The 24,272-nt window shown below is 40.9% G+C and overlaps 1 protein-coding gene across 1 annotated transcript in view; it reads left to right on the top strand.

The window, feature by feature from the left end:
- Positions 1 to 24,272, top strand: part of IL16 (interleukin 16) — a 93,662-nt gene that overhangs the window by 54,894 nt on the left and 14,496 nt on the right. The window contains exons 11-14 of the mRNA XM_075855248.1: positions 3,272 to 3,684; positions 13,341 to 13,461; positions 16,328 to 17,375; positions 20,188 to 20,377. Coding sequence (XP_075711363.1) covers positions 3,272 to 3,684; positions 13,341 to 13,461; positions 16,328 to 17,375; positions 20,188 to 20,377 — 1,772 coding nt within the window. The remainder of the gene's footprint in view (positions 1 to 3,271; positions 3,685 to 13,340; positions 13,462 to 16,327; positions 17,376 to 20,187; positions 20,378 to 24,272) is intronic.

Genomic DNA, 24,272 nt, shown 5'->3' with positions numbered 1-24,272 from the left:
TGCGGCTCCAGCGTTGGACCCAGGAAAGGTAAGTATAAGAATTGTTTTGCTTTTTTATGTGTTACTAATTATTTTTGTGTGTTTGTGCTTTTTTACAGGTTCAGATGTTGGACTACTTCGTATTCCAGGACTACTTTGATAACGGCGTTTTTTTATTCTCAATACAATGGATAATGAGGGATGTGTGTGTTGGAGTTTTATTTCAATAAAATATTTTTTTCTATGTCTTTGTATTATTTTAAACTTTATTACTACCACCTTAGCGGCTGGCTGATTGACAACGTCCATTACTAAGGCGGGCTTAATGTTAGACATGAAGAGGCTAACACTAACCCCCATTATTACCCAGGTACCCACCACCACCAGGGGTACCAAAAAGTGCCGGGTGCGATCCAGTACCCAACAATCTGTAGTGATGGTCAGGCACAGGGGCGGCCGCATATTGGTATTATTAGGATGGGAAAGCCCAAAAATAGTGCCCCCCCCCCCCCCGGTAATGCTAGGCTGCTGCTGTGTTGTGTCTGGCTGGTTATAAAAATGGGGGAACCCCACATCGTTCTTTCCAATTTTTATTTTTTTTAAATCACGTGGCGTCCCCCCCCCCCATTTTTTATAACCAGCTGGAAACAACATAGCAGCAGCAGCCTAGCATTACCAGGGTGGGAAGGACCACTGTGTTTAGCCTTTCCCAGCCTAATAATACCAGCCTGCATCCGCCCCAGTGCCCGACCACCACTACAGAAGGTCGGGTACTGGATCGTACCCGGCTCTTCCCACCACTTGGTGACGGCAGGTATTGGGGTAATAATGGGAATTAGTATTAGCCGGCTAACACTGAGCCCCGCCTTAGTAATGGACGCTCTCAATCAGTCAACGGCCATTACTAAGGTGGTAATAATAAAGTTTGAAAAACATACAAAGACATAAAATATTTTTTCTATTGAAATAAAACCCCCCCACGCACACAACTCTCAATAACCACTTTATTGATAATAAATAAAAGCTGTCATCAAAGTAGTCCTCGAATCCAACGTAGTCCAATGACCGAACCTGTAAAAAAACACAAACACAAAAAAAAAACAACATTAGTAAGGGCCTGTTCACATCACCGCTGCCCTCCCGTTGAGGGATTCCGGCGGAGGTTCCCGTCGGGTTAACCCCTCAACGGAAAGGTAAACTGAAACCTCAGCTTCCGCTTCCCTCACCATTAATCTCAATGGTGACGGAAACGTTGCTAAAGGTTTCCGTTTGTCGCCGTTGTGACAGGGTTCCGTTATTTTGATGGAATCAATAGCGCAGTCGACTGCGCTATTGATTCCGTCAAAACAACGGAACCCGTTCACAACGGTGACAAACGGAAACCATTAGCAAAGTTTCCATCACCATTGAGATCAATGGTGATGCAAACGGAAGTTACGGTTTCTGTTTGCCTTTCCGTTGAGGGGTTAACCCAACGAAAACCTCAGATGAAATCCCTCAACGGAAGGGCAACGCTGATGTGAACTGGGCCTTAGATACTGGGCCCATGTGCATGTGTGATACTGTTTGTTGAACCCTGTATCTAAGCCTACCACAAGGTAGGCTTAGATTCAGTGTAAGGTTAATGTATGCTGGGTCCCTGTATCTAAGCCTACCACATGGTAGGCTTAAAGGGGTTGTCCAGTCTCTAAACATTAATGGCCTATCCTTGTTGTGGGACCCCATTCTATCAGCTCCAGGTGACTTAAACTTACCCTCCTCTTCGGCTGCAGCAGAGGTCCTGACTCTATCCAGGGTCGGGATGTTATGCTGAGCATAAGCCATGAGTAAGGACGCAGGAGGCGTCTGAAACGCGTAGGCTATCTACACCATTGAACCTCCCTCTGCACTAGGACATTATCCTGCCGATTTTGCTTTTAAATGACTAAATAAAACTTGGAAAAAGTTTCCTTTTTACCCTCATCAGCGCTGGATGCAATTTCTGTTCTCTGCCTGTAAGTTATGAACTTAGATGTGATCGGTAACAGCTCGATCCTGTGTGTCGGAGACACGCATTACCTACTGTCACTGAACCCTCAGTGCCGCTGACCTGACAGATACAAGTGTCAGCGCTAGATAGAGTTGCTCTATATGCAGGATACAATGCAGATGTATCTCAAAAAGTAAAAATAATGTTTAATAAAAAGAATTTAGAAAGTTGCAATAAACATACTGATAGACATTTCTATTAAAAATAAAAAATTATTTCAAAGGTGTCTATAACCTTTAAGTCACTTAGGTGTACATAGCCTTTATGTATCTCTGTTTATATCCCTATCAGTAGAATAAAAGGGGTTTTCCAGGGACACAACATTTTTGGACTAATACTCTATGTAAATATTGAATAAAGTTCCTAATATGCATTCTGTACTAAATCTGAACGTATTTCTTCCTCTTCACCCTACCTCCACCCAGCTGGAAGTTCTGCTTTGCATCTGTGTCATTTTGTCTTTCGACACAGGGTCGTGCATGAGCGTTGGTATGCACACAGACCTGTGTCGATACCTCACTTACTTACATAACGACACAGGGCTATTCTTTACAAATTATTCCTCCCCCTTCTATTTGTCTATTTACCCTCCGACTAGTTCTCCCTTCCCCTTTAGTTTTTTATCCCGCCCACCAGCTTTCTGTGATGCGAATCCCGTATGCGTGTAATCACCATCATCCCTGTGTATATGTAATCCCCATCATCCCTGTATTTTATAACCCCCATCATCCCTGAATATATGTAATCTCCATCATCACTGTAGATACCATAGGGGAGGGCAGTTCGCGGGCACTGAGGAATAACATGAATGTGAATAAAATGGTGCTGGCATTGAAGCCTTTTAACAAAGAATGAACGGGGTGGGCATTGAGGATGCTGTGGACCAATAGGATGCTTCAAACCCGGGTGTACGTCAGAAGTCCCGGGTTTGAGGCATCCTATTGGTCCACAGCCTCCTCAATGCTCGCCCCGTTCAATTCTTTGCTTACGCCTCAATGCCCACCCCATTTTTTTCACGTTCATGTTATTCATCAGTGCTTATGCGCTGTCCATCCAAAAAAATGTTGGGTCCCTGGAAAACCACCCCTTTAAATGCCACAGAGGATATTTTTAGAGAATGTTTAATATGTTGATCTATAATATCCATGTAAACTTTTGGCATAGGTGAGCCCCAGAGTTTTTGTAAAGCTGGTAACAATTAGCCTACTCCCTGTGCATAAAATTGCAACGTATATGTAACTTTAAATTTTTTTTACATTTCAGGAGATAAAAAGATGGCATCATGCTCCCATGGGAAATACCAATGTGACCACTGTATAGAGAGGTATGCTGCATATTTATATTATAGCCGGAGGGAACAGAAACCAATGGTTCGCTCAAGCAGCGACAGCAATTATTACCCCAGATGTGCCAGCGCAGACAGCTACCAGCTCTATGACCTGAAAAGCAGGGTACATAGTGTGGATGTGCCTGTGAGAACAGAGTCCACACAGCCACATTATTCAGTCCCCGTGAACACGGAAGACCATTCACCCATCAACAATGAAGCTCATCCTAAAACTCAGGTACTGGGTAAGAAAACAAGTGGACACTCGGGAGAGATCATAGTGAAGAAACTAACATCAAAACCAGCCCCGCCACCAAGGAAGTACTACAAGCAAGACACCAAAGATGATGTAAGACTACTTATCTTCCAGTGGTGTCTATTTTGGATATTTGTAATTACAGCGTGTGTAAAATACTCAGTGGCACTTCATTTACTTGTGTTACATACAATGGAAGACCCTTGCTTCCATTGTAATAGGGGTCAAGTTGTGCTGGTATATAAAAAACCTTTCCATTTTACTTATGCTCATTGGAGCCTTGTTTGAGAACAGTAAGGCCCCATGCACACGACCGTAAAAAACCTCCGTTTTTGCGGACCGAAATTGCGGTCCGCAAAAATGGACCCATGCACTTTCATTGAACGCGGACACCTTTCCATAGCACTACGGAAGGGTGTCTGTGCCGTGGAAATGTTACGGGAATTATGGAACATGTCCGTTCTTTTGCATTTTGCGGGCCATGCTCCCATACTTTGAACGGCGTAAAAAAAAGAGTAAAAAACATTGTCAGAATTGATGTTTTTTGGTCAACTTGCTTGCAAAAAAATTGAATAAAAAGTGATCCAAAAAAATCGCATGCACCCCAAAATGGTACCAATGCAAATTATAGATTGTCCCGCAATAAATAAGCCCTCACACAACTAAGTTGGAGAAAAAATAAAGAAGTTCTGGCTCTCAGTATACGGCGATGCAAAATGTGCAGAGTGTTCCAATAGTGGATAAGATTGGGCACCTTCTATCAGTGAGACACTGGCCACATATCTATGAATTATTATTTAGTTACCGCATTATTTTGCCCTGATGTACTCCGCACAGATTACATATGCCCCCACATTATAAACTGAAATACCAGTAAAACCCCAAACAGAACTACTGCCAATCAAAATCTGCGCTCCAAAAGCCAAATGGCGCTCCCTTCCTTCTGAGCGCTACAGCGTACCCAAACAGCAGTTTACGTCCACAGATATGGCATTGCCATACCCAGGAGCAGGGGCGTAACTAGGAAAGACTGGGCCCCATAGCAAACTTTTGATTGGGGCCCCCCTGGTAGATAGTGCCTCCCTTTAGATTCCGCCACACAGCGCCCCCCTATAGATAGCACCATACAGCCCCCTGTAGATAGCCCCATATACAGCCCCCTGTAGATAACGCCATACAGCCCCCTGTAGATAATACCATACAGCCCCCTGTAGATAACGCCATGCAGCCCCCTGTATATAACGTCTTACAGCCCCCTGTAGATAACGCCATACAGCCCTTCCCCTGTAGATAACGCCATACAGCCCTTCCCCTGTAGATAACACCATACAGCCCTTCCCCTGTAGACAACGCCATACAGCCCTTCCCCTGTAGATAACGCCATACAGCCCTTCCTCTGTAGATAATGCCATACAGCCTTCTGTAGATAACGCCATACAGCCCCCTGTAGATAACGCCATACAGCCCCCCTGTAGATAACACCATACAGCCCCCTGTAGATAAAGCCATACAGCCCCCCTGTAGATAACGCCATACAGTCCCCTGTAGATAACGCCATACAGCCCCCTGTAGATAACGCTATACAGCCCCCCTGTAGATAACACCAAACAGCCCCCCCTGTAGATTACACCATACAGACCCCCCTGTAGATATCGCCATACAGCCCCCTGTAGATAACGTCATACAACCCCCCCTGTAGATAACACCAAACAGCCCCCCTGTAGATTACACCATACAGACCCCACCTGTAGATAACGCCATACAGCCCCCCCTGTAGATAACGCCATACAGCCCCCCCCCAAAAAAAAACACCTATAATTTGTCCTACAAAACAGATGTATCCCCTATCCACAGGATAAGGGATACATGTGTGATCGCTAGCAGCGATAAGGAGAACGGGGGACTGAAAGTCCCCCGAAGTTCTCCATTGCAAACCTCGGACTTCCAGGGTCTGCGCAGTTAAATAAAAATTTAAATTTTCACTCTGCACCATCCGCTGCGCATTAACCCCTTCGCGCGCCACAACTTAATAGCATGTCATGGTGCGGGGGGTTATGTATGGAGCGGGCTCATGCGCTCCACGCCATACGCTGCAGGTTTCAGCTGTGTATTACAGTTGACATCCAGGACTAATGGACAGGAACAGCGATACTACTTTGGTATTGCAGTGTATTGTACCAGTGATGTAATGATCACTGGTTCAAGTCTAGGGGGACTAATAAAATGTGTAAAAATAAAAGTAGATAAAGTTATTATTAGCAAAAAAAAAAATATATTAAACCATTTCCCATTTTTTCTCTAAAGTAATGTAAAAAATAAAAAAAATACACAAAATTCGTATTTCTGCGTACGTAAAAGTCTCAACTATTACAATATACCATTATTTAACTCGCTCGTTGAACGTCGTAAAAAATAAAGAATGTAAAACTCCAAAAATCGCTGTTTTTTGGTACCATAGCTCTCGAAATAAATGTAGTAAAAAGTGCTCAAAAAGTTTTGTGTACCAAAAAATTTTACCAATAAAAACTACAGCTCGTCCCGCAAAAAATAACCACTCAATCGACCAAAAAATAAAAAAAGTTATGCCTCTCGGAATATTATGAAACAAAACAATTTTTTTTTAACAAATAGTCTTTACTTTGTAAAAGTAATAAAATGTATAAAAAAAAACGGTATAAATTTGGTATTACCGTAATCGTATTGAGTCGCAGAAATTAATTAAATTGTTGTTTTTACTGCACGGTGAAAGCCATAAAAACAAACCCCAAAAAACAATGGAGGAATCACAATCTTTTTCCAATTTCAGCATGCAAAGAATTTAATTTTTAGGTTCCCAATACGTTAAAGGGTACTTTAAATAGAAATAGAAACTACAACTCCTCCCACAAGAAATAAGCCCTCACACCACTCTATTGACGGAAAAATAAAAAAGTTATGGCTCTTGGAAAGCGGGGAGGGAAAAACGGAAAAGCAAAAAACTGATCAGTCCAGAAAGGGTTAATTAATTTCAAATAAAAAAACATTTATGACCACATGTGGGGTATAGCCATACTCGGGAGAAATTTATTTTCAAATGTTGCGGTGCTTTTTCTCCTTTATCCCTTGTAAAAATGAAAAAATTCAACATTTTAGTAGAAATAATGTTTATATTAATTTTCACGGCCTAATTCTAATAAATTCTGCAAAAGACCTGCGGGGTCTAAATGCTCACTATACCCCCCTAGAAAGATTCCTTAAGTGTGTAGTTTCCCAAATAGGGTCACTTTTGTGGTATTTCCACTGTTTTGGTCTCTCAGGGGCTTTGCAAATGCGACGTGAGCCAAAAGCCAAATAGCGCTATCACATATGGGTTACTGCCGTAATCAGGAGAAATTTCTCTACAAATGTTGGGTTGTTTTTTCTCCTTTATGCCTTGTAATAAATTTCAAATTTCTACGTTTTTTTTCAGAAAAAAAAGTAGATTTTCATCTTTACAAACTAATTCCAATGAATTCAGCAAATATACTGTGGGGTCAAAATGCTAACTATACCCCAAGATACATTCCTTGCGGGGTGTAGTTTCCAAATTGGGGTCACTTTTGTTTGGTTTTTGTTACCCCTCTTCAAACCTGACATGGTGCCTACAATATATTATAAAAAAAAGGAGGCCCCAAAATCCACTAAATGCTCCTTTGCTTCTGAGTCCTGTGTTTCAGTCAATTATAACACTAGGGCTACATGTCGGATATTTCTAGAAACTGCAGAATCTGGGCAATAAATACTAAGTTACGTTTCTCGGATAAAACTTTCTGTGTTAAATTAAAAACATGAATTACAAATGAATTTTGGCAAAAAAAATGAAATTTCTAAATTTCACCTCTACTTTGCGCCTAAAGGGTTAAAACACATTCTGATTCTGAATGCTGTTTTGAATACTTTGAGGGGTGAAGTTTTCAAAATGGGGTGATTTATGGGGACTTTCTAATATATAAGGCCCTCAAAGCCACTTCAGAACTGAACTGGTCCCTGAAAAAATAGCCTTTTGAAATTTTCTTGAAAATGTGAAAAATTGCTGCTAAAGTTCTAAGCCTTGTAACGTCCTAGAAAAATAAAAGGATGTTCAAAAAACTATGCAAACAAAGTAGACATATGGGATATGTGAAATAGTAACTATTTTGCGTGGTATTACTATCTGTTTTTCAAGCAGATACATTTACATTTTGAAAAATGGTAATGTGCAAATTTTCTCAAAATGTTGGTGTTTTTCACAAATAAATATTGAATTTATCGACCAAATTTTTTCACTAACATAAAGTACAATATGTCACGAGAAAACAATCTCAGAATCGCATGGATAGGTAAAAGCATTCCAGAGTTATTACCACATAAATTGACACGTCAGATTTGAAAAAATCGTCTTCGCCCTCAAGGCCAAAACAGGCTCAGTCCTGAAGGGGTTAACCTAGCAGTTAATGTTAATCTGCAATGAAACGATGTACCTGCATAAAACAAAAACATAACCTTGTATTCACTTAGATATTAAAATTAACAGAGCTCTTAGACAAAAACATCATTGATACAAGCGAAAGATTCACAGGATGCGGTTTCGCAAAGGAAGTTTGAGCTTGTGTTGTGTACTGTATTACACATAACATCACCGTGCTACAGTGGTATACATTTGCTTGACAGTTTATAATACTAGATGATATATAATAACAGATAATACTGTATATGCCAGATTTAGAAATGAACAAATCTGTAAAAACTTGCTTCATAGGCCCCAAAGCAAAATCTGTATCAGGGCACCCCCCCCCCCCCCCCACCGACTCTATGTCATATCTGATACTGGTTTCTTCTTATCTAGCATAGGGGCCGCATCAGGAATCAGCGTCCGGGTGCTACCTCTTCACTTCATATAGCTGCGCCCCTGATGGAGTCGTATTTTAAACATATATAGTTAGGTCTAGAATTATTTGGACAGTGACACAATCTCCATGATTTGGGCTCCGCATGCCACCACATTGGTTGTGAAATGAAACAACTGAGATGCAATTGAAGTGTAGACTTTCAGGTTTAATTCAAGGGGTTGAACAAAAATATCCTGTGAAACGTTTAGGAATTGCAACCATTTTTCTACACAGTCTCCTCATTTCAGGGGCTCAAAAGTAATTGGACAAATTAACATTACCATAAATAAAATGTTTTTTTTTTTTAATACTTTGTAGAGAATCCTTTGCAGGCAATGACTGCCTGAAGTCTGGAACCCAGGGACATCGCCAAACGCTGGGTTTCCTCCTTTGTGATGCTTTGCGCGGCCTTTACTGCAGCTGTCTTCAGTTGGTGCTTGTTTGTGGGTCTTTCTGCCTTAAGTTTTGTCTTAAGCAAGTGAAATGCAGCTCGATCGGTTTGAGATTTGGGGATTGAATTGCAGAATATTCCACTTCTTTGCCTTAAACTCCTGGGTTGCTTCCGCAGTATGTTTTGGGTCATTGTCCATCTGTACTTTGAAGCGACGTCCAATCAATCTTGCTGCATTTGGTTGAATCTGAGCAGAAAGTATATCCCTGAACACTTCAGAATTAATCCGGCTGCTTCTGTCTTCAGTCACATCATCAATAAACACTAGTGACCCAGTGCTTTTGGCAGCCATGCATGCCCATGCCATCACACTGCCTCCACCATGTTTTACAGAGGATGTGGTGTGCTTTGGATCATGAGCTGTTCCAAGCCTACTCCATACTTTCTTCCTTCCATCATTCTGGTACAGGTTGATCTTAGTTTCATCGGTCCAAAGAATGCTGTTCCAGAACTGGGCTGGCTTCTTTAGATGTTGTTTGGCAAAGTCTAATCTGGCCTTTCTATTCTTGAGACTGATTAATGGTTTGCACCTTGTGGTGAAACCTCTGTATTTGCTCTCATGAAGTCTTCTCTTTATAGTAGACTTAGATACTGATCCACCTACTTTCAGAAGAGTGTTCTTCACTTGGGTAGATGTTGTGAAGTGGTTTTTCTTCACCATGGAAAGGATTCTGCGATTATCCACCACTGTTGTCTTCTGTGGACGTCCAGGCCTTTTGGCGTTCACGAGATCACCAGTGCGCTCTGTTTTTTTTTTTTCAAGAATGTACCAAATTGTTCATTTGGCCACACCTAACATTTGTGCTATCTCTCTGATGGTTTTCTTCATTTTTTTCAGCCTAACGATGGTCTGTTTCACTTTCATTGAGAGCTCCTTTGACCTCTTGTTGTGGGTTCACAGCAACAGCTTTCAAATGCAAATGCCACACCTGCAATAAACTCCAGACCTTTTACCTGCTTAATTGATGATGGATTAACGAGGGAATAGCCCATGCAGCCCATTAAATAGCTTTTGAGATAATTGTCCAATTACCTTGAAAAAGAGGCAGCTACATATTAACTGGTTCCCGACCGCTGGCTGTATTTTTACGGCCTGCGGTCAGGGTCCTTAAAACCCGAGCCATAGACTTTTTACGGCTCGGGTTTTAACTTGCTGCCCGCTCGATCGGGCAGCTGAATGTCGGGTATCCGGCTGTCAGTGACTGCCGGGGACCCTGAGGAGAAGATAGGAGCAGCTTTCGCTGCTTCTGTCTTCTCCGATGTCTTTTTACACAGCGCTCAATGAACGCTGTGTATAGGAATAGAGACAGCAGCAGCGGCGCTGTCTCTATTCCTCCCGGTGATCATGTGACTGGTCACATGATCGCCAGGTGCCGTTAGTGGCAGACTGCTGCTGGGTCTTACTAGACCCAGCACAGCCCTATTAGTGACAATAGTCACTATGAGAGGGCTGATTTCCCCTGTAACTGGGGTTTGTGCGCAGCTCCAGTTACAGTGGAAAAACATGGTGTAAGAGAAAGAAAAAAAATATATAAAGTTCCCCAAAGGTCTTTTTTGACCTTTGGGGGACAGACGATAGTAATAAAAAAATAATAAAGTAAAATGCAAAAAAAAATGAAATAATAAATACACATAAAATACCCACCCCCAAAAAAACAGTTCCCCCCCGCCAATCATTGTTGTAACGCTAGCGCTGACCCAATTACTTTAATATAGACATGTAATATATTAAAATTTACGGTAGACAATGACGATAACAAATAAAAGGTCTATTTTAGGGTAAAACTATGTTATTACCAAAAAAAAAATAGCTGAAACGTAAAAAAGCTTATTTTTTTACTATTATTTTCAAACTTTATGAATAAAAATTCTAAAATAGCAAGAAAGGTGTGTATAAACACGATAAAAAAAGAAACCTGCATTGTCTACGGAAAAAACGTCGCAAAAATCACGTCGTTAGCCCAACAAATAAAAAAGTTATAGCCATTTAACTAACGCGTGCTAAAAAGGGCTAAACGATGTCTGGTCCTGAAGGCGCAAAATAGCCTGGTCCTGAACTGGTTAAAGGGCTGTAATTCCTAAACCCTTCCTCAAATTAGGATGCGAATACCCTCAAATTAAAGCTGAGAGTCTGCACTTTCAGACCATATTGATTATATAACTGTATATTCAATATGTTTTGGTAAACAGCTAAAATGCCAAAACTTGTGTCACTGTCCAAATAATTCTAGACCTAACTGTAAGACAATGGAGGCCGAGATGGAAAAAAATGTATATCCATAATTAAGCCTTCATTGCCTTATATAGGTAAACTATGATTCCGTCAATTTTGCCTGTTGACAAAACACTGGTGAAGTGAATTTTCAGATTCTTATTTAGAAAGTGGAGGTATCATTATAAGCTGTATACTTATAATATGTATTTCTGCGATTCTATTGTGTTGTAAGAGAAAAAGTTTATACTGTCAAGAAAGTTGGGAATGTAGATATTGGATATCCGTTAATTGATAAAGTTTGAACATTGTATAATTAAAAATTGCTAAATTCTTATACACTTTGTTTCAATTCCTCACAATTTCTCTCTGCTTGCTGTCAATGAACATAAACATTCTGGTCCACAACCAGAGGCTGATAACACATCTGGACTTAATGCTTCTCCTATGCGAAGATTTGCTACTATTTATCTGTCTAAGATACATAGTAGTAGTCTATGATAGTATACGTCTGGAAACTCTGTAGCAGGCTACACTTTTCTGTCCTGTGAAATAACAATATCCAAATCCAGTTACATCCTGTCCTAGCAGTATACATCTATTTTCAGCATGCAGTAAAAAATATATCACTCAACCATATGACTGTATGTGCAGAGGTCTAGCTAGGTTCTCCTGCACAAAGGCAAAGATTCAGATTGGCGCCCCCCTCCCAACATCTCCTCCCCTCTCGACATGTTTGCTTTCTCTACCAATCAATGTTATGTCATATTTTTTCACTTTAACTTGAGCATAAAACCATTTGTACATTTTACAAGCGACATAGTTATATAAGGGAGGTCACGCACAGCCCCCTTGTAGATAGCGCCACACACAGCCCCCTTGTAGATAGCTCCACACACAGCCTCCCTGTAGATAGCGCCACACACAGCCCCCCTGCAGAAAGCGCCACACACAGCCCCCCTCTTGTAGATAGCGCCACACACAGTCCCCCCTTGTAGATAGTGCCACACACAGCCCCCTGTAGATTGTGCCACACAGCCCCCCTTGTAGATGGTGCCACACATCTCCCTGTAGATAGTGCCACAGCCCCGCCTTGTAGATAGTGCCACACAGCCCCACCTTCAGATGTGCCACGGAGCCCGACGTTCAGATGATGGCACACAGCCCCCCCTTGTAGACGATGCCACAAAGTCCTCCCTGTATATAGTGCCACACCCCCCCTTGGAGACAGCGCCCCACAGCCCCCCCTTGTAGATAGTGCCACACAGCCCTGCCTTGTAGATTGTGCACCACAGTCCTCCCTTGTAGATGATGCCACACAGCCCCCCCCTTATAGATGATGCCACAAAGACCCCCTTGTAGATGATGTCACACCCCCCCCCTGTAGAAAGAAATAAAAAAAAAAATACTTACCTAGCCCCGTTCCCTGCTCCGAGACCATTGCGCAGGCCGGCGTGATCCAGTGACATCATCATGCCGGCCTGCGCTGGGACTCCGTCCCAGCGTCTTATAGGCTGCAGGTCTAATATGGCCTGTAGCCTAGTAATGACGGAGCAGGGAGCTGCTCCGCCATACTATTCAATTGTATCTGCGTCCTGAGGACGCCGATACAATTGAATGCAGTAGTCGCTAGCTCCGCCCCCCCCCCCCCGATTCTATTGACGCCACCGGGCACGAGTGGGCCAGTGACGCCCGGCCCATAAATGTAATCTGCCAGGCAGAGTGGGCCCTGAGAGGATGGGAGGAGAGCAGCCGTATCAAAACAGCTGATCGCTGCTGATAGGCGCCTTGTATGCCGGGCGGCTGCAGCAGCGATCAGCTAGCTAATCGCTGCTGCGGCCGTCTGGCATACAGGGCGCCTATCAGCAACGTTCAGCTGTTTTGATAGGGCTGCTCTGCGGAACCCCCCCTTCCCTACATTGTAGTTGTGCCTGGGGCCCATGCCCCTGGTGTGAACATAATCCAAACCATTGCATATATTGGGATGTCCAACAATTTCTTTGCTACTCAATGCTACTATTAAGTGCCAATAGGACAATGAAAGCGCCATTCACACTAGCGGACAATTTTCCAAAGTATACATAACCTTGAGATCAGAACCATCACCCGCCTGCTTAGACTCAGAAACTGTATACAGCACTTTGAGAAAATCTTGTGGTTTTCATAATACTGTTTTTGACATGACTGCATTGTTTCACAGGAAGCAGGAAACTTGCTGCTAAAAGGAAACCAGCAATTGACAGCCCACAGAGTATTAGATACAACGGTATCTTCTACTGAATCCGCACACACGACTGGTGAACAAAAGTCTCCAGACACAGGTATGTCTCTGGCTGATCGAGCCTTGTCCTACACACTGCACAGCTACGTGCATCACAATGTGCTGAACATACCTGCAGTCCTGCATTGAAATATTTACATACCTCAAGAGAACACAGTATCTTATCAATATAATGCACGGTGGGGTTTGCTAAGTCTGTATATATACTATCTGGACAAAAGTATTAGGACACCTACACTTTACACAAGAACTTTTATGACATCCCATTCTAAATCCATAGGCATTAATATGGAGTGAGTTGGTTCCCCTGTGCAGCTTAAATAGCTTGCACTCTTCTGAGAAAGCTTTCTTCAAGATTTTGGAGTATGTCTCTAGGAATTTTTGCCAATTCATCCAGAAGAGCATTTGTGAGGTCAGACACTGATGTCTGACGAGAGGACCTGGTTCACAATCTCCATTCTAGTTCATACTAAAGGTGTGTTGAGGTCAGGGCTCTGGTCGGCCAGTCAAGTTCTTCCACACCAAACTCACCCAACCATGTCTTTATGGACCTGCTTTTTGCACTGGGGCACAGTCATTCTGGAACAGAAAAGGGCCTACCCCCAACTGTTCCCACAATGTTGGAAGCTACAATTGTCAAAAATGTCTTGGTATGCTGAAGTATTCAAATTTCCCTTCACTGGAACTAAAGGGCCTAGACCAACCCCTGAAGAACAACCCCATAGCATTATCACTCCTCCACCAAGTTGGCACAATGCAGTCAGGCAGGTAGTGTTCTTCTGGCATACGCCAAACCCAGACATATCCATCAGACTGCCAGATAGAGAAGGGTGATGCATCCCTCCACATAACATGTTTCTACTACTCCGTAGTCCAGTGGCGGCGTTCTTTATACCACTCCATCAGCCGCTTGGCATTGTGCTTGGTGATGTAAGGCTTGCATGCATCAGCTCGGCCATGGAAACCCATGCCTTGAAGCTCCCTGCGCACAGTTTTTGTACTGATGTTAATGCCAGAGCCGGTTTGGATCTCTGCAGTTAAGTCAAAAGAGCGTTGGTGACTTTTATGCACTATGCACCTGAGCACTCGGCGACCCGCTCTGTAACTTTCCAGGATTTGCCACTTTGTCGCTGAGGCTCCTTAACGCTTCCAGTTTACAATAATAACACTTACAGTTGATCATGGAATATCTAGAAGGGAAGAAATGTCACTAAATAACTTGTTACAAAGATGGCATCCTATTACAGGACCACGCTGTTTGAGCTTTCAGTGAGCTCTTTAGAACGACCCATTCTTTCACAAATGTTTGTAAAGTCGACTGCATGGCGAGGTGCTGGATTTTATACACCTGTGGCAATGGGACTGAATGAAACACCTGAAATCAATGATTATGTGGCGTGTCCCAATACTTTTTTTAATATAGTGTATATCAACTGTAGTCAATTTGTACCTGAATAAGACAATGCCACGTCAAGAGTTTTAACAAAAATGTTATTAACCCTTAGCAACCACTCAGGTTCAGTCTTCTTCTGCTAAAATTATGCTACTTCTAAATGTTAGGAAATCAAGTCTATATTTTGTTATAGCTTGTGGTTGTATTTATCAGGGTCTTCGCAATAAAATAAATGTAACGATAACCCTGATCAGGTATTATAGTATGTATATTTGTTATTTAATACCTCCAAAAAGAAAGCAATTACTTGTCTTTCTAAAATACCTCATACTAATACATGATCTCCCACAAAGCCTAAATGACTTCTTGGACGTTTTACTAAATGGCTCTGATGTATGCATATGTGTTATTTGCATTACAGCAATTATATTGCCGATGGCATTGATGAAGCTTAGCAATACAGTAGCTTTTTCTTAAGTAAAATCAATGTGTTAATGGATGGATGGATAGATAGGATAGATCGATAGATAGATAGGAGAGTGTCCTCAATTGGATTTCTGTCAAAAATCAAACAGTGCAGATACATAACATTGCATGTACAGTACATATACAATTTCATCCGATTCCATAGAGTCCATGCAATATCACAGTGCAATTAAACGTGCATGTGATTATAGCACACATTCAAATGCTGTAGTGCCCTGTCCTTAGCCCTTTGGTCTATATGTACAAGGTGGACCTGAACACCCCTGCTAACCTATATTTTTGTTCTATCCCTGTCTGAGTACCTTAAAGGGGTTGCCATGTTTAGAAAACCTATTTTCATATAACCTATTAGTGAATTCTGAGTTAATAGAGGAGGTCCTCTGTTTAGGATCCTCATCTCCTGGCCAGAATGGAGAGCAATTAGAAGGGGCATTTTTAGCTCTGGAGGACCAGTCCTATACTGCATTACACGGACAATCCATTGATTTCAGAGAGCACTGTGTAATGCATCACTTTCCCTGGGGTGGCGCTGCAGGAAAATGTAAAACTTACTATCAGGCTTCCCCACAGTTTACAGCTTGGGTCCCAGCAGGGGGACACTTTTCCAAGGGACCCTTCAAACAAGTAGGAATTGTCCAAAGTGGACAGCTCCTTTAAGAAAGTTTGTTAATATTTCAACTATCTCCATTAGAACATTTAGAAAAACAAAATTCTGTATCCAAAACATAAGTTAATTTTTTTATTTTACAGGATATACATTGGAGCCGTAATATGAAGCTCCTGGGCCTCAATGCAAAATCTGTAATAGGGCCCTTCACATACCATGTGCAATTTATAATACGGACATCTTCTTATGTGGCAGAAGGCCCCGCTCAGGCACCAAGTTCTGGGTGTGACTGCTACTTCTGCATCCCCAATATCTATGTCCCTAATATACATACTAGATTAATTAAAGAGTTATACCAATGTGTTAAGAGATTGTTTAGCTTAACATATTTATATAACTAATGTTTCTCATGTTCTATAGGAAATCTTATTGTATCACATCGCAAGCCATTATTGAGACGACAGGCACGTGTTGACTACAGCCTTGATACAACTCCAGAAGATCCTTGGGTCAGGATATCTGACTGTATTAAAAATTTATTCAGTCCCATATTATCTGACGACCACGGCCTAATGGACCTGGATGGCAATATCAGCACAGGAGTGAATGGTTCGGCTGTTGCTCAATTAGACCATGGGCAGCAAAATACTCAGGGTGGTGACTGTAGTTCTCAAACATGCAGAAATGAAGAATTAGGCAACCTGAAAAAAGGTCCACCAGTGGCACCGAAGCCAGCTTGGTTTCGTCATAGTTTAAGAGGATCTAAGAATGTAGACAGAAAATCAGACAGTGCCTCTCTTGTTAGGCCCAGGGAATCTGGTAACAGTTTTAGACCACAAGTTTCAAATAGGACATCGTCAATCAAACAGAGAATAAGTTCATTTGAAACTTTTAGTACACCACAACCACCTACAAAAGAGAATGATAGGCCCAATGCTCGAAATCCAGCCCAACATGAAAAGCCTACTAGTAAGGAACTAGAAGTAGAGTGTGTAACGATTTCATTCAATAAGGTCACTGTTAACTCAGTTGAAAGTCAAATTAAAGAAATTAGCGAACCCCTGATAGTTTCTCCTGAAGATAAGACGGAAAAGAGAGACTCATATTGTCCACCGAAGTTATTGAGTGCAAGAAGAAGTAGCAGTACCAGTAATGAACCACATCACTACTCTTCATATACGGAGCTTACTGAGCCCTTACCCTTCAAGACTCCAAGTCAAAGATCAAGAAGTTATCCCCTGACCTCCACTCCATCAATCGATAACAGCATGATATCAGAAAATTGCTGCAAAATCTATTCTATAAGCAACCAGGTGTCTTCTGCCCTGATGAAATCCTTGCTGGCCTTCCCTCAGTCCCCATGTATACAGGGCAGTGATATACGGAAATTTGAGGCAACTACTGGAGGAGAAAACACATTGGCTTCATCAAATGAAAATCAACACGTGGACACAGGATTTTCAGTGAAGTAAGAATGCAAATATTGTGTAATATCTTGTATAGATAGCTGTAGTTATATCTTAATTTTTCATTAACTCTGATAATCAGACATTCAAAATATTATCGTCATCTATGATATTGGAATGACCCTGTCCCCTTTTTTATGGTGTCACCATTGTAGTGTGGGTACCAATTATCATTGACAATGTGAACCTTGAGATGATTCAGATGATGACAGCACGCATTTTTTGCACATAGTGTGCACTGGGTGTAATACTGGCCTGTGAATGACAGGCTGGGAATAAGGGTCAGGTTCTTTTGAATATTATTACAGGAAATATTTTTCCATCTTTTTGTTACCTAATATGATCATTCATTTGATCAGTTATAGTGCTAAACAATACAGGGTTGTGTGCATACTATTATGATGTCACTGGACTTTTTGTATCATCTGAGTGGATACGTTTCAGAATCTCTGCCTTCTCTAGTTCGACAGTGAGCACATGGTTTCTGATTTCTTTAATTTAATATAATAATAATAATAATAATAATAATAATAATAATAATAATAATATTAAAGCTTGTTTTTAAAGCTTTAACTGAGACATGTATTTCAGCAAAAAATATTTTTGCTCCCTACAGTCAAGGAGTCTGTTTTTTCTTTCTTATGACATAAACATAATGATGTCATCAGAACACCAGACATATGAATGTTTGGGGGGGAGGAAAATGCAATTGTCCAATCCAATTTAAAGGTGTATTCCAATTATACAAATGTATAGCTCAAATAATACAGTTGGTAACAATATTTGTTACTTTATGTCTTATCTACATTAATACAGTGAAGGAAATAAGTATTTGATCCCTTGCTGATTTTGTAAGTTTGCCCACTGTCAAAGACATGAACAGTCTAGAATTTTTAGGATAGGTTAATTTTACCAGTGAGAGATAGATTATATTAAAAAAATAAAAATGAATCACATTGTCAAAATTATATATATTTATTTGCATTGTGCACCGAGAAATAAGTATTTGATCCCTTTGGCAAACAAGACTTAATACTTGGTGGCAAAACCCTTTTTGGCAAGCACAGCTGTCAGACGTTATTTTGTAGTTGATGATGAGGTTTGCACACATGTTAGATGGAATTTTGTCCCACTCCTCTTTGCAGATCATCTGTAAATCATTAAGATTTCGAGGCTGTCGCTTGGCAACTCGGATCTTCAGCTCCCTCCATAAGTTTTCGATGGAATTAAGGTCTGGAGACTGGCTAGGCCACTCCATGACCTTAATGTGCTTCTTTTTGAGCCACTCCTTTGTTGCCTTGGCTGTATGTTTCGGGTCATTGTCGTGCTGGAAGACCCGGCCACGAGCCATTTTTAATGTCCTGGTGGAGGGAAGGAGGTTGTCACTCAGGATTTGACGGTACATGGCTCCATCCATTCTCCCATTGATGCGGTGAAGTAGTCCTGTGCCCTTAGCAGAGAAACACCCCCAAAACATAATGTTTCCACCTCCATGCTTGACAGTGGGGACGGTGTTCTTTGGGTCATAGGCAGCATTTCTCTTCCTCCAAACACGGCGAGTTGAGTTAATGCCAAAGAGCTCAATTTTAGTCTCATTTGACCACAGCACCTTCTCCCAATCACTCTCAGAATCATCCAGATGTTCATTTGCAAACTTCAGACGGGCCTGTACATGTGCCTTCTTGAGCAGGGGGACCTTGCGGGCACTGCAGGATTTTAATCCATTACGGCGTAATGTGTTACCAATGGTTTTCTTGGTGACTGTGGTCCCAGCTGCCTTGAGATCATTAACAAGTTCCCCCCATGTAATTTTCGGCTGAGCTCTCACCTTCCTCAGGATCAAGGATACCCCACGAGGTGAGATTTTGCATGGAGCCCCAGATCGATGTCGATTGACAGTCATTTTGTATGTCTTCCATTTTCTTACTATTGCACCAACAGTTGTCTCCTTCTCACCCAGCGTCTTACTTATGGTTTTGTAGCCTATTCCAGCCTTGTACAGGTCTATGATCTTGTCCCTGACATCCTTAGAAAGCTCTTTGGTCTTGCCCATGTTGTAGAGGTTAGAGTCAGACTGATTAATTGAGTCTGTGGACAGGAGTCTTTTATACAGGTGACTATGTAAGACAGCTGTCTTTAATGCAGGCACCAAGTTGATTTGGAGCGTGTAACTGGTCTGGAGGAGGCTAAACTCTTAAGGGTTGGTAGGGGATCAAATACTTATTTCTCTGTGTACAATGCAAATAAATATATATAATTTTGACAATGTGATTTTCTGTTTTTTTTTAAAAATATAATCTATCTCTCACTGGTAAAATTAACCTATCCTAAAAATTCTAGACTGTTCATGTCTTTGACAGTGGGCAAACTTACAAAATCAGCAAGGGATCAAATACTTATTTCCTTCACTGTATGTGGATAGATCCCTATGTATAAAAAACAAACCATGTCAAATCATTACAAGGAGTACAACAGGATATCAGAGAGCCAGACAGGTTCCCTGTTATTTGAGCTACAGTATGGTTATATATTTCTGGAAAAAACCTGATCGTACACCTGCCAATTGCCTCAGGTTTAGCCGGTGGGTGCTGTCAGCTCTTACTACTATTTCCCCAGATGAAGTTTAGGTTAATGTAAACGGTTTCTGCCATCATGGTGAAATGTTACACTGGGCAATGTAGTAGTAAAAATCTGTCTGTCAGCAGCTCTCCACCAATCAGCTTCTCCGATACTAAATATATAACATTTGTTTTGCTTGTTAAAGTCAGTTCTGCTACAAGTTATCTCAGCTAATAATATTTTCTCTTCTCAAAGCCTCTCTGAGCTGAGGGGGTATGGAGTAGGACAACCAGAAGGGGAGAAGGAGGAGATGATTTCTGGACAGGCACTTTCGCTGCCTTCTACAAGTGTGAACGCAGGCCAGTCTGTCATTTCTTTACTTCCTCTGAAAGAACTCAAACAGCTAATAGAGGAAGTTAAAGGACTAGATGAGAAAACATTAAAGGTATACATTTTCTTGTTTTACACTTTTTCTTTTTTTTTGTTACTGTGTCTTGACACAAAATAACCTTCATCTATAAAATAAGATGCGATATGAAAGACTAAAAGGGTTTGCCGACAACAGACATTTTATGACGTCACTGTTCTCAGTACCAAAGAAATAAGAGTTACGAAATAATTAATTCACAGAGTATATAATAAAAATCAATAATTAGCCTAAAAGTAGCAAAAATGAAATACACTTTTACTACAGGCATCTATATATAGTCATTTAGGTGACAGATGCGTCCTTCCTTAACTTATCTCTGCACCCGACATGTCCCGAGATGTATGGCGCGAGATATTAAACAAACATGTAAAAAACATACACACCTCCGACGGATGCCATTCGTCAACCCATAGGTTCCCATGTAAAAAAAAAAGTAGACGTTTAACATACAGATGTAGCAAAGTGTATCCTGGCTCTGATATTTTGCTGCAGCATGATATTACGCAACAAATGCAATTGAAAAGCCATTGTAAATGTCAAGTTAAAGTTTCTTGTCACAGTATATTTCAGGCGTTAACAGTCGAGTTAAAGATTGCTACATTTGTATATGTTTTTTTTACTGGATGGTGCAAAAGTGTGAATTGGTATCATAAAAAATTATATACAAAACAATTCAAGAAAAGTTAAAGGGGCTTTCCAGTCCCTATAAATTGATGGCCTATCCTCAGGTTGGTCATCGATATGTGAGTGGTCGGGGTCCGACTCCCGGGACCCCCGCGGAATAACTGTTTTGTAGGGGCAAAAAGTAAAAAAGAGAGGCGGCACTCCAAGCAGATGTTGTCAGAAAAAGGTAGATTTATTCTCCGATCAGTGCAAAAACCAGTGCAACGTGTCAGCTGCTCAATGCAGGGATTATGACAAGAATTAACATAGGGATTAAAATACAGGTAGAAATATATTGCATGAAATGTTTTTTTAAAAGAGAAACAACATTGCCATAATAATTCTTCAAAATGTTCTAATGGCATATCAGCAATACATCAAAAAAAAAATCAGTGAATAAAGTGAACAAAACATCACATCCCTAAAGTGGGGATAACACCTGAAATCATTAGGTATTCAAAATAGATGTTACGTGTTTCAATTGACTTGGCACTCCCCCAGGACTCAGAGAATCTATCAACGTGGTCAGATGTAGTAAAAACAGCGAGTATCCGGTCTCAGAAACACATGACCAGAATCTGGCCATGTGAAATTAACAACGCAGCAGGACCGGAGGCATAGCAAGTTGCCAAGGCAACAATCGATGTCATGTGCTTTCAAGAAGAACACATGACCACAGCGTCATCCATAATCCTCATTAACGTCCAGGGAACCCTGCTTAATAAAATGGCGCGTGCGTGCAAATATAAATAGCATCGCAATGACAGCATATTGCGATATAATAGGAAAATCTAAATAGTGGGATAACTGTAGACAGCTCCTATATAAGTCAAGGCGTGCCTGCAAATAAATATATTACAAATGGCACTATATTGACTGCAAGATTTAAAACCTATAAATACCAGTTGTCAAACTAAATATCCGGTAATCCCCAGTTAAATGATGATAATTTATTGTAACAATTGAAACCATGATAGGAGTCTCAGGGATGGGTGAGCCAACGTGTTCATAATTCAATTTGATAGATGTTTATCGATCTACAAGAAAATAAAAAAAATAAAAAAAATTATATTAACCCCTTAATGACCAGCCTATTTTAAACCTTATTGACCAAGCTATTTTTTACGTTTTTCCATCGTCGCATTCCAAGAGCTATAACTTTTTTATTTTTGCGTCGACATAGCTGTATAAGGTCTTGTTTTTTGCGGGACAAGTTGTATTTTTTAATAGCACCATTTTGAGGTACATATTATTTATTGATTAACTTTTATTAACTTTTTTTTGGGGGGGAATAGAAAAAAATCTGACATTTCGCCACTCTTTTTTGCATCCTAAATCTACGCCGTTTACCGTGTGGTATAAATAACACAATAACTTTATTCAGCGGGTTGTTACGATTGCAACGATACCAAATTTGTATAGTTTTTGTATGTTTTACTACTTTTACACAGTAAAAACGCTTTTTTTTCAAAATTATTTGTTTTTGTGTCTCCATATTTGAAGAGCCGTAACATTTTTATTTTTTCGCCGATGCAGTTGTATGAGGGCTTTTTTTTTGCGGGACGACTTGTAGTTTTTATTGGTACCATTTTGTAGTAGATGCGACTTTTTGATCACTTTTTAATCAAATTTTTTTAAAGTCAGGATTCACAAAAAACAGCAATTTTTCCGTCGTTTTTTATTTAATTTTTTACGGCGTTCACCGTGCAGGTTATGTAATGTAATAGCTTTATAGTCGGGGTCGTTACGGACGCGGCGATACCAAATATGCGTAACTTTTTAACTTTATTTTGTTTTTTAATAGTAAAGCAGTTTGTAAGGGGAAAAAGTGAGTTTTTCATTTTTTTTTTCAAATTTTTTTTTATTAACTTTATTCAACTTTTTTTTTATTTTTTCACTAGTCCCACTAGGGGACTTTAATATGCGATTCTCCGATCGCTATTATAATACACTGCAATACTTACGTATTGCAGTGTATTACTGCCTGTCCGTTTAAAACGGACAGGCATCTGCTAGGTCATGCCTGCGGCGTGATCTAGCAGGCATTCATCACAGGCAGACCTGGGGGCCTTTATTAGGCCCCCGGCTGCCATCGGAGACACTGACACTCGTTGATCTTATCGCCGGCTGTCAGTGGGATGAGAGGGAGCTCCCTCCCTCTCTCCAAAACCACTCCGATGCGGTGCATGCTATTGAGCACCGCATCTGAGGAGTTAAACGGGTGAGATTGATACTAATATGGATCTCACCCGGCAGAGCAGGGACGCCCCCAGCCCTCAGCTGCCTCTGGCAGCTGAGAGCAGGGAGATTTGACAGCTCCCTGCTCTGTTTACTTATTCCGATGCCGCGACGTAAAAAGTCTATGGCATCGGAATAAGGCCCGTTAGTGACCGACGTAAAAACACTATGGGCCGGTCACTAAAATAAAATGAATACAGGTGATCCCTCCAAAAAAATTACATGGTGACATAATATGATCAATATAAAACCCCATAAAGTGTATCTAAAACATAGAAAATAAATATAAAGCATTATCTTAGTCATGTATAAAAATAATAAATGTAACCTCGCTACTACTGAAAAGACCTAGGTCAAAACATATATAGTGGGACCATCTAGGCTGTAGAGCCAATGGACCCCTAAAATTTTGCTAAATGCTCTCAACCCATATTCAAAATTGAGTCCACAAGGTTGAAGTGTACTTAGCCTATTGATCCATTCAATTTCACGTCTTTTAAGCAATTTCTCTCTAGCTCAACCACGTCTTAATACAGGTACATGATCTACAATCCAGTATCTAAGTTGGTTGACCATATGTGATAATTCGCAAAAGTGTCTAGGTATCGGCAATTCCAATTTTTTGGTGTATATAGTCGATTTGTTCGTGTTCAGTCCGACCCTACATTCAGTGGTAGTTTCACCCACATAAAGGAGCTTACAGGGACACATCAAGACATAAATCACAAAGTCAGACCTGCATGTCAAATAATGGTGAATCTTATATGTCTTACCGGTTGTGGGAGTAAAGACCTCCCCTTTGCACATCAGGCCGCAGTTGGCACAAGCTAAACATGGATAACAACCCTTACGAACAGTCAAGTCATGTGTTTGTCTAACTCCACTTTTAGGACCAATGTCATTACTAACTAGTCTGTCCTTAAGGTTCAGAGACCTCCTGTATGAAAAAAGGGGAGGTAGATGGAAAGAAGGGATATCGTAAAAGTTACCAAGCATTGGCTAATGTTTC

Source organism: Rhinoderma darwinii, chromosome 3 (assembly GCF_050947455.1).
Source record: "Rhinoderma darwinii isolate aRhiDar2 chromosome 3, aRhiDar2.hap1, whole genome shotgun sequence".
In the NCBI taxonomy this organism is placed as follows: domain Eukaryota; kingdom Metazoa; phylum Chordata; class Amphibia; order Anura; family Rhinodermatidae; genus Rhinoderma; species Rhinoderma darwinii.
The sequence above is the reverse complement of the archived record's forward strand: the minus strand, read 5'-3'. Positions and strand labels throughout refer to the sequence as shown.